The following is a 13,219-nucleotide window of genomic DNA, read 5'->3' as shown; positions in this document are numbered from 1 at the left end:
ATAATAAGCTATGCAAACCATCATGCAAACCATCCCAATAGTTTGTCTGGAAGCCATGTTGTCAGCTTCCTGATGAAGGCCTTTTTGTCTCAGGTGTTTGGGCTTCTACTAAGAAGAGTTGGTTTGGTTAGTTCTCAATTGCATGTTCAGTAACTGATGACTGAAATATTATGTGATGACGTATCGATTTATATATGCATTCATTATAGTATTTCCATCCTGCCGTTCTAGCCCAATCAAGGCAGTTTACGAAAGGTCCAAAACGTAAAGCTGCATTCAGATAAAATCATAACAAAACAGTAAACACAATATTAAAATCCGTAGCAATGACATTAAACAGTGTATGTGTGGGAATGGGTCCTTGCAGGGCTGTTTCCAAAGAAATAACCTCCATATCCACTCACATCACTCCTACTGATGTGTTTTTCATTAGAATAGTTTCACACATATAGCTGCCAGCTTTCAAGTATATAGTAAAAAATCAAAAAGTGTCCCTCCTCACCCTTGGGGGATCCACCTCACCCTTTGAGAATAGCTGAAATATTTAGTAGCCTTCAAACTTTTAAAGTTTTAGCATGTAGTGTTCAGGCTCTTTTATTTGCCCCAAATAACTTAGATAACCTAAAGTTCAGATGAGGCCCTACATACATTACACTGGCGCTGAAGCTTCCCCGGATCAATATCATAGCTTTAGATTAGTAGTTGTTTAGCTAGTATTTAGATCTGGGTGCAGAACTTCTTTCAGCCCGAGGGCCGAATTTCATTTCAAGGGAACTTTGAGGGGTGAATTCCAGTGGTGGGTCTGGCTGAAGGCAAAGGGAGTAGGGTCAAAGAAGCAGGAAAAAAAATCACAAACATATCAGCATATTTTAGCTTAAAACTCTTCCTGGCAATAACTAAGCCTTAAGGGACATTTTAACCTTTTACAATTTGAGGAGGGAACTGTACAAAAGCCAAGATCATTTGGTGTTTAGAGTGGGGGAGGGATTGGGCCAAGGGAAGGGGGTGTGGCTATCTGGGGACCCCAGGAGGGCCGGATCTGACCCCCCAGGCCTGAGGTTCTGCACCCCTGATTTAGATATTGAGGGCTCAGCTGTGTTTTGCGTGATGCTTTTTAAAAAATTATTTATTAAGAATGGCTTTCTCAAAGACCCTACCTTTCAAGTGACATTCAGAATCTTTTCTTTTGCAGCCATTTCGTAGAGTGACGTTTTCAGTTGTGAGTCAGCCTCAGGACCCGCATCAAGGGTCATTGCAGAGTTGCTATGACAGCGGTCTGGAGGAGTCAGAAACACCAAGCAGTAAGAGTTCTTCAGGGCCGAGGCTGGGTGCCCTTCCACTCCCAGAGGACAACTACGAAAGGACTACGCCGGATGGCAGTGTTGGTGAGGCAGAGCATATGGAAAATGGTAGGGGCAAACACAACACCCACACACTCGATTTACACTAGTGAGTCCACATAAAGTAGACTTGTCAAGAGGTCAGTTGTGAAGAAAATTAAGATAATGAAAAAACTTAAACAGAGAAGGCAATATCCAGCTGAATGTGCCCTGCAATCCTATACACCCTAAGGTTGGGGAAATGCCCCATGGAGACATGTATAGGATTGTACTCCTAAGCACTTTTAAGGCCCCTTTCTATGGAATGGAGAGCTCTTTAATGGAAACCACAGTGGGACTTGAGAGTGCTTAACGTTTGACTGGATTGTGCTCATAATATTTAGCTGACAAGATTTATTAAGAGAGGAGAAAAACATGGAAATAAACAAAGCATTTTAAAGCTGAATTCTGACTGTTAAATATATATCTTAAAAAATCAGAACAGAGCTGCCAAGGCCTTTTTAAAAATTCTTCTTTTAAAAAACTGAAAAGAGTTTATAAATTTTCTTTTTCTTTTTTTTTGGGGGGGGGGGGTTTGGCCATGCATCATCATTATTATTAGTAGTAGAAGCAGTATTTTTTAAAAATAAGATACATCCAGCATGAGTCGGAAGAAAATAGGAATTAATTTCCCTCTAGGTTGTTCTCTCTTCCCTGGTTGCATGCAAATGGTTTTCAAAATAGGGTGGATGTGCCTTACTTCACACATGCTTATTATAGCAGATGAGAGAAATGATAAACACTGCTCTGATCTAAAGGAGTGTGTGTGTGTGTGTGTGTGTGTGTGTGTGTGTGTGTGTGTGTGTATCCTATTATCTTCTATGGAAAGTGAAATACCAGAAGTGTGAGTTCCACCATAGCTGACTATAGTTAAGTCTTATGCTACATTTGAGTACTTACTCCCTGGATAATAGCCTTTGACTAGTGATATCAATGACAAAGACTTTTATGTCAGAAATTTTAATTCACACTTTTACAAAAAGGTGTGCTAATAATGCCCAGTTCCGAAAGGCGATACATTCTTCAAAGAAGAAAGCACTTCTTCATTTCTCTCTCTTCAGCTTTGTAGAAAAATATGATCAGAACACTTCCTTTTAAAATGCAGGTTCACTGAAGTCGAGGGCAGATTTGCAATTTGTTTCCCAGGCCTGTATTTAATTTTCACACACCTAAAGAAGGTCCATCCCCCCCACCCCAAAATCTTTCAATTTTTATGTGCTTAAAAAATGAAGTATATTTTAAAATTTCCCAGTGGTTTTAAGATGTATGTGCATGTGTTTTAAACATACAGATTTAACAATTTACTACCCTAGATCTGAAATCTTTTGAAGTCAATTGTATTGATTTCATTGTTATGTCCATGAAGTAGGTTATTGAATGTCAGAGTACAGATAATGACACCCAATGAAACAGTGTGTGTACACATGGCTCTTGTATAGATTGTAAGAGCACAAGTGGATTATCTATTGGTCTTACGAGGAACCCTATATAAATTCAATTACTCAGATGCAGTATTTGTTTTTCTTTCTTTTGAAGACTTTTATGTCAGCAATTATTTAATTGTTCTCACAGTTATGTTCACCCACACTGAAATGAGCATATCCACACAATAAAAGCAGAACACATTTTTGTAGCAGAGAGAGAGAGACCAAAAAAAAAAAAGTATTATTATAACAGGATAGAAAATGGTTGCTATAGGTTTCCTTATCAGCTGTCTTAGAGGTACCACATAACATGTCAGGTTTTGGTGATGCTATTTTGTTTGGCAAAGAGAAAAGCTTAATGGTACCATTTTGGAAGCAGGAACAAAGTTCATTTAGATGCAGTTCAAAGGCCCAGTCTTACATTCAAGATTAAATTGCTTTGAAGGAACATTTGTTATGGTTACTTTTTGTACCTCATAACTATATGTTTATACCCCCTGTCATGTGCGCAGGACTGTAAATTCCTCCCGCTCCCCCATTTTTCTTTAAAACAAAGGCTCTTGTGCCTTTGGTCGGAATTGGTACCTAAGCAATGTGTAACCTGTGCTATTCTCAGGCCATTTCTGACATTTTTTCCAATAATCATATGGGCCAAAAAAAAAAAAAGGTGGTGTGGTCATGGAAGCATGGGTGGTCAGGCAAACAGGCTCCACGGGCCAGAGTCAGGAGGCTCTGGTGCTCAAATACATTATTGGACAGGTAAGATGAGGCCAGGCAAAGCAAGAGGGAACCTGTGCTGTAACTTGATGCAATGCATTGGTCACAGCATCAGACCATCCTAGAAGAGAGCTGAATAGGACCTCGTGGCTCTCCATTGGTTTGACACATCAGCTGACCATCTTCAGGTTGTGGGATCAGCTAACAGCACTCGGGCTGAGGCTGCAGCATAGATAGTATCCTTACCCTGTAGGAACTAGCCTGATCATCTGGTTGAATGTCCTGAATGCTAATGTTGGAGGAGTTAAGACATTGAAAACTTTCTAGTGGAGGCCAGTCATGGGTTGATAACCCCCTCTGTGCCTTACACCTATACATGTTGACATGGAAGTATGTCCTCCTGGATTCCATGGAATATACTTCCAGGTGAGTGCACATAGGATTGGAGCCATAATTGTTTGCAGTTGTATGTAGAACTAGTGAGAACCCACGGATATTTGTGATCTGAATGAATAATCACATGGGATCTGAAATGTAGGAAAACCCGACTACCTACTGCCCTCCCTAAATGGTACTACTAGCAGGGCACCCCATTGTACCAGATTAGTTTTAAGGCTTTTAACAAGACATTATTGTCATTTAAAGTAACTTAGTAACCATAATTGTACAAATCAATTAAAATGGAGACGGTAATGCTAGAGCTATTGCTTCAGCATTTTTACAATGAGGACAAAGATCTATAAGAAGCATGGCAGCATTGCTACTTTATGCTGCATCTCTGTTCACTTAAAAGGAGAGGGATCTCAAATATGAGAACTGCACCAGTATCCATCATTGTCTGCTCCTGGCATAAAAAGTGCACATTTGCTGCAATGCTTCGAATGTGAAAAAGCAACAACGGGGTGTGCACACTGCTAAGTGGGTCAGTTAAGAATGTACGAGGATTTAATTTCTGTTCATTTAAGATCAGAACTTGCCCCTTCTCCTGAACGCAAGCACATTTTGTGGGCTAAAGCATGTACATTCCTGATCTTGCGATGCTCAATTGCAAAATGCATGCTTTAGAAAAACATACACTTTAAAAATGCATATGCTCAAATGTGTGCTTTTATCATTGAAAGGAGTTGGGAGGGGGGAGCTTGGAATCAGTAAAAAAAAATCTGGCTGAGTTTTGAGGTCATCAAACTTGAACCTGACTGATTTTCCCATCCCTAGGTCAAACGATTTAGGCCTGAACTGTGCTGCTTAGATCCATTTTTGAAACAGGAAAGTGATATGCAGAACACAACTGTAGTTAAACTAAATGGGGAAATGGAATTGGCCTAATCATAGCTGCAAACCTAGCAAGCTACTAGAGTGCAAAAGTTCAGAGTGCACCTATCTCAGACAAAGTCTTGCAACTCAGCCATTCAAGAGGCTTCTGATATCCACACAGAAATCTAACTAGCTTTCACTTTTCAATATATTCTGAATAAAATCATTTTTATTATCCATCCCAAGTCCTCATTGGCAGGTATTTAAGCAGGACATCCCCCAAATGTCCTCAGTAATATCATATTTTTGAAAATCAAAACCCAACATTGAACATTATAGTTTACTTCGGGTGCAACCCTATAGATTGTGCCCCTGGTAGATGGCAAGCTCCAGTCTTGGAGGCTTCTGAAAATCCTACGCCTTGCTGGGCTGCTTCCAACAGAATGGAAGGATTGATAAAGGCAATTTCACCTCCTATTCCTCCTCCAAAAAACCAGCAATGAAACTTAGCAGTGGTGAGCAGAGGCGGGTGACACAGAGGCGATAGGATTCTGTGGATTCTGGTATCTCCATTCCCTTTCCTTTCCTACCCTCTGGAGCACCACCTTATGACTTCAACAAGGTCATTCAAAGTCACTGTTTTGGTATTGGAAACAGCCACTGCGGTTCAGACCACAGCAGCTGTGAAGGAGGGGGGGGGGCAGGGGAAGGGATCTGATGTCCATTCTCTCTCTGGAGCCCACAGCAGTGTCTACAGCCTTGAGGGGTAATCCAAAATATCCTTTGTTCCATGGGATGCTCTCCAATGTCCTTAGGATGTGCCCTTACAGACTATGGCCATATGCAGGCGTTATTCACTGTGTTGAATGTTTAGACCCTTACCTGTTCAAGGTAAACGTCTTCAGCAGAGAGCCTTTTGTTTCGGGGGGGGGGGGCTCCCTGTGAGATGTAGCACCCTGAATTTTCCAATCACCAAATCCAAAAAAAGGCATTTCTACCCACACAGCGACATTGAAATGCATCAATATATACATGATACCAGCTCTCATCAGGCCCCATTAATCGCGACGCTTCTCTTGATGATTCTTCCTGTTTGACAACATTAGTCATGCCAAATGGTGTGATTGGAGCTGAGGCCTGCAGGTTCTCTCCTGTAAGAATAAAATACTAACGCAAGTCCTCCAGAAACTGGGTGACACAGTGATGAAAACTATGCCATAACAAAAGTGGTCTGCTGTCACTATCTATATTTGATTTTTCAGTAGCTGCATGTCATCTCCCTCCAGTAATTCTTTCTGGCACTGGCCTGTAGGTAATGACAGAACAAGAGGCAATGCACTTTTGCTAGTCTGTAAATGTAACATTTGACATTTGAGTGAGTTTTCCCCCCTCTCCTTTCGTTCCCCACACTTCAATTCCAGTATTTAAACCTGCTTGTCCCAGCTTCTGCAGTAGATCTATACTGCCTAAAATTCTGCTTAGTTTCATCTCTGGAATTAATGGATTATTCTGACATCAAAAGCTTGGGAACCGAAACCTGTCGACCACTCATTTGTCACATTTAATTGGAATCTAGGTAATCTGTAGCATCTTGCATGGTTGGGTTTAATCAGGGGCTGCACTGTATTTTCACTCACTCTCTCCATGGGAACTGTATTATTATTTTTAAGCTATCTCCTTCACTTCTAATTGTTACGACTTCAAATATTTACTGTTTAACTTCAACCAGTGTGAAATGGCTGTTATAATTAATTGACATAGATGTGTTTTAATTTGAAAGTTTAGAAAGAAAATTTCCAGTGCAATCACCTCAAAGCGTTGGGTTCCCCACCACTGCATTTTCAGTGTAAACCATGCAAGAGAATGAAAACAAAGAATCTTTCATATGTCAGCAAGGGGACAAGAACAGCCCAAGATGATGGAAGGGTGAATGATGAGTAGTGGGTATGTAGCTCTCACCAGCTATTACAATTATGCATATATTTCTGTTTCCTGTCCCAGTCTAGCAATGGAAATCCCTGTGGTAGAACAATAACCATGGGAGTTCTTGTCAAGGTGATTGCATCACTTGGATGGTTTATACTGAATTTGCTAGACACATTTGATGTGGATCCTGAAGTTCATGCTTACTAATCACATTTAATAATGCATACTCAGATATTAATCTGGGCCACTGCATTGGAAGTTTCTATATACACCAAAGAGTGCAGAAGTTAACAACAAATCTGATTTTAAAGTGTGAATTAAAATTTTAACATGCGTATATTTAAGTTATTTGAAATATTTCGGGGCCGCCTTTCAGGACAGGAGCCTTTCTTTTTATGTTCTGCCATGGATACCACGTTTGATTATTGATCTGATATAAAAATAAAAATTAGTTTTATGGAACAGCCTTTTCTTGCTCGAATCACATTAAAATGCACGGGGAATGCACATGAACGCTCACGTGCTCAGACACAGCTTCCTTTTGTTTTTGTTTTTTTCCAGTGGGGTTGGCACAGGATAACATCTTGTTAGATTGTACTGTTAGGCTTTATATAATTTTAAAGTAGCCACAACTGAGTAGCAGGGAGAAATGAATAGCACTTGATCATGAGTGTGCAGTAGCCTGACAGGTTTTGCGTATTTCAAAATAATCACTACATCTCTCCCTGCCTGCCTGCCTTTATGTCACTGTGTTCTTTATATGGGAAACTTCTACTGTGTATTCAGTGAAATCAAGTGGTTCAGCCCTTCTGGGACTGTACAAGGTCAGAGCAGATGTGGCTGAATCACAATCACAGGACTAATATTCCCTATTCTTGTGCACACTTAAAAATCAAAATCAAAGTCCTACCCACGTATAGAAAATTAACACATTAGGGATAAGCTTTGCTTAGAATCTTCCTCCTTGAAATGCTCGCTTTTCATGGGCCAAGTTCCTGTTCTTTTACATTCAGGATCCTTGAATTTCCACACACAGTCTTCGGGGCGCTCCGAAAGCGCTTCAGGGCGCCCCGAAACTCCTAGTGTAGCTACCTGGTCAGAAGAGACAGAGGAAGAGGCGGCGGCGGCGAAAAGTTCCCAGGGCTTGGCGGCTTCTCTGGTGAGTCCTTGCCGCGGAGCCCAACTCCCCACTGGCCTCCTCCTGCTGCCGGCAAAAGAGCCACCCGGGTTGGAGAGCTCGGCGGAAGGCCGAGTGGGAGGCCGGCGGGGAGTTGGGCTCCGTGGCAAGGACTCACCAGAGAAGCCGCCGAGCCCTGGGAACTTTTCGCTGCCGCCGTAGCCTCTTCCTCCGTCTCTTCTGACCAGGTATCTACACTAGGAGTTTCGGGGCGCCCTGAAGCGCTTTCGGGGTGCCCGAAGATTGTGTGTGGAAGCCCCCCTATTCTACATAGGTTCAGCCCCAAGAGAACTGCAGCCCAAGTCTTCTGAACGTATACAAGAATTCTATTTTCCCCCCATTCTGGTCCCATATGTGTGCCTAAGTTCAATGATTTACTTTTAACATTACCATATGCTTTCAGAAGAAGCTGTTTACATGAAATGCCTATCACATGAGACAGTTATAGTCAGTTGTTTCAAACCATGATACATCATTAAGTAAACAGAAGTTGTCAAACAAAGCAGGACTCTAAGTCCAGCTTTGCTTTCCCAAATCAGCCACAGAGACTATAGCCTTTAGTAAAAAGCCACAGAGATCATATTTATTTATTTATTTACTTACTTATTTTTACATATCCTCTTTTCAGTTCATGTGTTATCTCTCTGATTTAGTGGTTGGCTTGTATATCTCGCAGAAGGAGGCATGTATAGAATTGGCAGCTCAAGTTGCCTGATCAAGGGAGCAGGGTCCACCTTAAAGCCTTTTGCCTCACTCCAGCCACTGCTTACATATGGGGTAGCTCTGATATGTTCCTGAAAGTCTCCTTACCTGAAATCAAAGAACACCTTCCCCTTGATTTCAATGGCAGGAGCACATGGATTGACTTTCTTCATTAAAATTAATGGGTACCCCTGCATGTCATGTGCAGGGAGTCCTTCTGTGAAAGAGAGTGATGAGTTTTTCTGAGTTGTATGTTGTTGTTGTTGTTGTTTATTTATTTATTCAATTTATATTTCACCTATATACAAAATCCCCTAGGTGGCATATACAAACTTAAAAACAATTTAAACAAGACACAACAATCAATGAAACAATACCCTAGGCAGCATAAAAATGTTTAATGCAATTTTAAAAGATAAAACAATCAATAAAACAATACAGCGTAAAAACATTACATAACATTTCTCTCATTCTATGACCTGAAGATAGCATATACCATAACAAATGTCTTTATTTACACCTTTCTCACACTAGATGGAACCTATCTTTGGATTCCCCCACCACCAGTTCCATAATTTCCCTCCATAGACTCATAGTCCCTTAGTGATCAATGAAATTAAGTAATTGGGAAGCTACATTAATATGGTTTTCCAATATTTTAGAGGTTGGTGTCTTGCCCCTGCATTCCCCTTGAAGACTCTGACACTTAAATTTATATTAAGTCTCTGTATCTACCTAGTAGTGTCATGCCGAAGGACTACTTTTACCAGCTTGTTAATGCTTCCTATAGCAGGACTTGTATATCTTGTTGTGAGTAATGCAATGGTTACATAGGAGTGTAAATTCCAGCACAGCCATTCAGAACACAGATGTGGAATGTGCTTTCTTACTTAAAATTGCTGAATTAATTTTGACTAATCCAGTCTATTCGTACTGTGGAAACATAACCAAACACACTGTTTGGGCATCTAAATATTTTGAGGTGGGGTGTGTGTGTGACTGCATTGGGTTGTTGTTGTTTTTTTGGTTTTCCCCCCTCTTTTTTCTTTTTATAAATTTTTATTGACTTTTTACCTACATCAATACAATTAACAGAAAAAGAACATAATACATAAACTCAAAATATCATTTATATCAAATATTCACACTTCATCTATTTAACATAATCATACTCAACATTGTGATGACTAGCTCTGTAGAGTTTTAGTTTGTTTTCTTTTTGAAGAAGAAATGTTCTCTTTAAAATAGTTGTAATATTTTTTGGGGTGTGTGTGTGTTATGGTTTGTGGCTGTGCTTGGTTTGCTAGGAACTTTCAGCATCGTTTTGGATTTCCTTGCCATTATAGACACTCGTGTTAGCAGAGATTTTAATTACAAAAGAAAGATAAATAATAATGCTAAGACTTGCCTTCGGGGATCAGATGCCAAGTCCACCCAGCCCAGCATTCAGTGGTCTGTCCGATTTCAGTAAGCTCATGAGCAAGGCGTGAACTTGATAATCGGAGGTGTCCGATTACCAGAGGTAGATTGCCTCTGAACATGGAGGTTCAATTTAACTGTCATGGTTAATATTATTGACTTGTCTGCTATGAAATTTGGCCTATTCTTTCCAATTATATGATGAAGAAAAAAAATCAAACTAAAGAGCAGAGCATTACAGACATTTTGGTGTATTACCGGTTTTTCTTTGAATAACAATTATAATGGCCTCTCAAAGGTTCCTGCCCCTTCTCTATGCCATATGTGTATTGCTAAAGCTATTACTTTCATAGCCACCAAGAAGGGAGAATAAAATATATTTGAATGAGCTCAAGGAGATCCAGTATGTGATTAATGCCACAGCCAGGGTGGAATTCTACTGATAGCACCCTTGGTGATAGGAAACCCTCAAACTTGGAGGCTTAAGATCCCCCCTCTACCCCTCTCTGAGGCTGATTTTCTGAACTTGGAAGAGACTGTCACAGTTCCTTCTTCACCAGCTTCAAGGAGACAAGGGAATGGGATTGGTTCTTTGACTTCCTGACTGTTAGAGCAGTACGACAGTGGAACCCATGACGTAGGGAGGTCATAGAATCATATCATAGAATAGGGGCCTACAAGGCCATTGAGTCCAACACCTAGCTCAATGCAGGAATCAATGTACATGGGGTTCCCAGGTAGTCACCTTTCCAGAAATATTCTGAGATTGGAATGCTGTCCTTGGATGGGGGAGTCCCCAGTATCCTTTGGCCCTCAGATAATGTCTAAGGACATAGGGTTACTCCCTAAGAGTATTGCTCCCTAAGAGTATTTTGCAACATACTACATTTATGGTGGCCATGTGCCCTATTTTACAGAGGACAGTCCTCTATTTGAAAGCATCCTCTGAGGCATGCAGGTCACCCAGTCACAGTCTTTCACACTATGGCGAAATATATTGTATGTCTACTTAAAATATAGTTATTTTTAAATTTGCATATAAATATATAACGGCATGAACACATTCTATTCAAATCTGTGGTGCACTTTCTCTCTCTTTTGGGGCAATGTCTAAGTGGCCTACCTAGTCACAATTGTTCCTTATACTTGTGCCCTGCTTCAGAGCCCTGTGAATATTTCAGAAAGTATAGGAAGTTTCTGTGCGTCTGGTCTGCCTTTGCTTGTTTGGGATGGGCAGTTTCATACATGGTGTATGTTTGTAGGGATGGATGAATCTGTCTATTTTGGCTTCTCTAAATTTTTCATTTTCCCAATATCTTAAGTTTGGTTTATAGCCAACAGTTTCAGAAGGCACAGTTTCAAAAAACTGAAAATGTTTTCATGTACATTTCTCCTAAGTGACACATCTTGTAAGCAATTTTGCCTAATGCATGTATTTTTACAGCAATTTCTCCAATATAATGCTTTTTGTGTGTTATTTTCTCAAAAATACATCTTTTTTGATTGGAGAACTACATTTCAAAATTCATAGAAGTGTGAATTTTGAAGGTTAAGTGTCTTTCAGTTTGTGTATTGGTTTTAAAGTGTGAAGTTAGTTATGTTTATATTAAAATGTGAACCAATTGAATCCTGCCTCCCAATACCTACTGTGTCTGTTGGAGTAAATTGCTGAGCCTGAACAATGTGCAGCTTGTACCTCCTGTACAAGTAGTTCTTGATTATTATGCATGTAATGCAAATATACTTAGATAGCTTTCCTTTTTGTGTTTAAGCATATTAGTTCAACGTTTTAAAAATTAAATACTTGACAGCCTTCTTTAAGGGGGTTGGCCTTGATTCGCCTTTGAGTGTGATGTGTACCTAATTGCATAAACATTCACAAACCATTCTTTATCACAGTTAAATTGATTGAGTGTATGTGAGGTAGACTTGACCTTTATATGCTGGGCATCCCTCCAAAGCTTGTGGCTTTTGTCCTTAATAAATTGTTAAGCTGAACATCTATTGGTATTTGGAAAGGAGAGGAGATATGAAAGCCACCTATAGTGCCAGAGCATGGGCCTTGAGTGGTGCAAAAGTTCATCTTTTCAATTGGTGTTGTGTTTCATGTCTTTACATGTGTATTGGCAATTTCATGCAATCATGCCCTGAAGGCTCTTTGCTCTGTGCCCTTGGTGTTACTTGACAGAAGGGAGGGAAAGAAGCAAAGGGGAAAATGAGAAGTTAAAAAGGAAAGGACAAGGAAGTATCCTTCTAGATAATTAAAATAGGTTTTAGCACAGATTTTTTCCCAAGATTCACAAGCTTAGCCGTTAGTACTCTGTTCTAATTTAGTGGGAGTTAGGGTTATAAATCCCTTTTGAAAAGAGATTAGGTATCCCTTGGTTTCCGAGAGAAGAATGAGCAATTTGTACGAGGAAAACCAAAAGAAATTGAAGCTATAGGCTTGAATTAACTCTGAAAGTTTATTCGGGCATTCCAGGTGGACTGGTAATTAGAGTTGGTTGTTTGACCAAACTGTTACACATTTTCTTTAAAAGGAAGTTTAAAGAAAATATGCGAAGCAACTGCAAATGCAAGGTTTTAAATGTGAACATGGTACAAGGTTTGAAATATCTGTTTTTTAAATGGAGTGTGTGTACCTAGACTCCTAACATATTAAGGAGCAAGGAGAATAGAGGACATTGTTGGATAGTTTTGAAGATTGGTCAGTGGCTATGTTGGGAGATGGCTAGGTGGTCATTGAACAGCATTAGGGTGATTGAGTGGAATCCCATGATACTAGAAGGTGGTGCTCTCGGTGGTAGAGTACATGCTTTGCACACAGTAGGTGGCAGGTTTAATCTGAGAAAGAAACTTGCCTGGAGTGCTGTGGCCAGCTGAGGTTGACAGTACTGGGCTTGATGGACCAATGGTCTGAGTCAGTATAAGTATCTCCCTATGTTCCTAAAGCAATTATAAATTCTGAAATTATTTAGCAGAAATCCATCTAGAAAGCAAAAGATCTTCGATGAGGACATACTTAAAGGTCTAGGTATATTATATCTAAAATGGATGAAACTGGTCAATGAAATTGAAAATATTTAAAAGGCTATTTTGAAACAAAAAACCAAAAAACCAAATGTTTACATGCCCACTGGAATTAGGATAAAAAAGGCATATATGTTTATTGTTCATGCCCCTTTTAGTGTTCCAAACAGTAATCAAACCCAGAGGACCCC

At 40.0% G+C, this 13,219-nt stretch overlaps 1 protein-coding gene across 3 annotated transcripts in view; it reads left to right on the top strand.

Annotated features, from left to right (window-relative positions):
* The window catches only part of PCDH7 (protocadherin 7), a 461,646-nt gene that overhangs the window by 205,474 nt on the left and 242,953 nt on the right, over window positions 1–13,219 (top strand). For 2 of the 3 annotated variants that reach the window (XM_063136147.1, XM_063136150.1), the window contains exon 2: window positions 1,193–1,409. In XM_063136147.1, coding sequence (XP_062992217.1) covers window positions 1,193–1,409 — 217 coding nt within the window. The remainder of the gene's footprint in view (window positions 1–1,192; window positions 1,410–13,219) is intronic. The other variant, XM_063136149.1, reaches the window with a different exon arrangement.

This window comes from Elgaria multicarinata, chromosome 10 (genome assembly GCF_023053635.1).
Source record: "Elgaria multicarinata webbii isolate HBS135686 ecotype San Diego chromosome 10, rElgMul1.1.pri, whole genome shotgun sequence".
Lineage (NCBI taxonomy): Eukaryota > Metazoa > Chordata > Lepidosauria > Squamata > Anguidae > Elgaria > Elgaria multicarinata.
The sequence above is the reverse complement of the archived record's forward strand: the minus strand, read 5'-3'. Positions and strand labels throughout refer to the sequence as shown.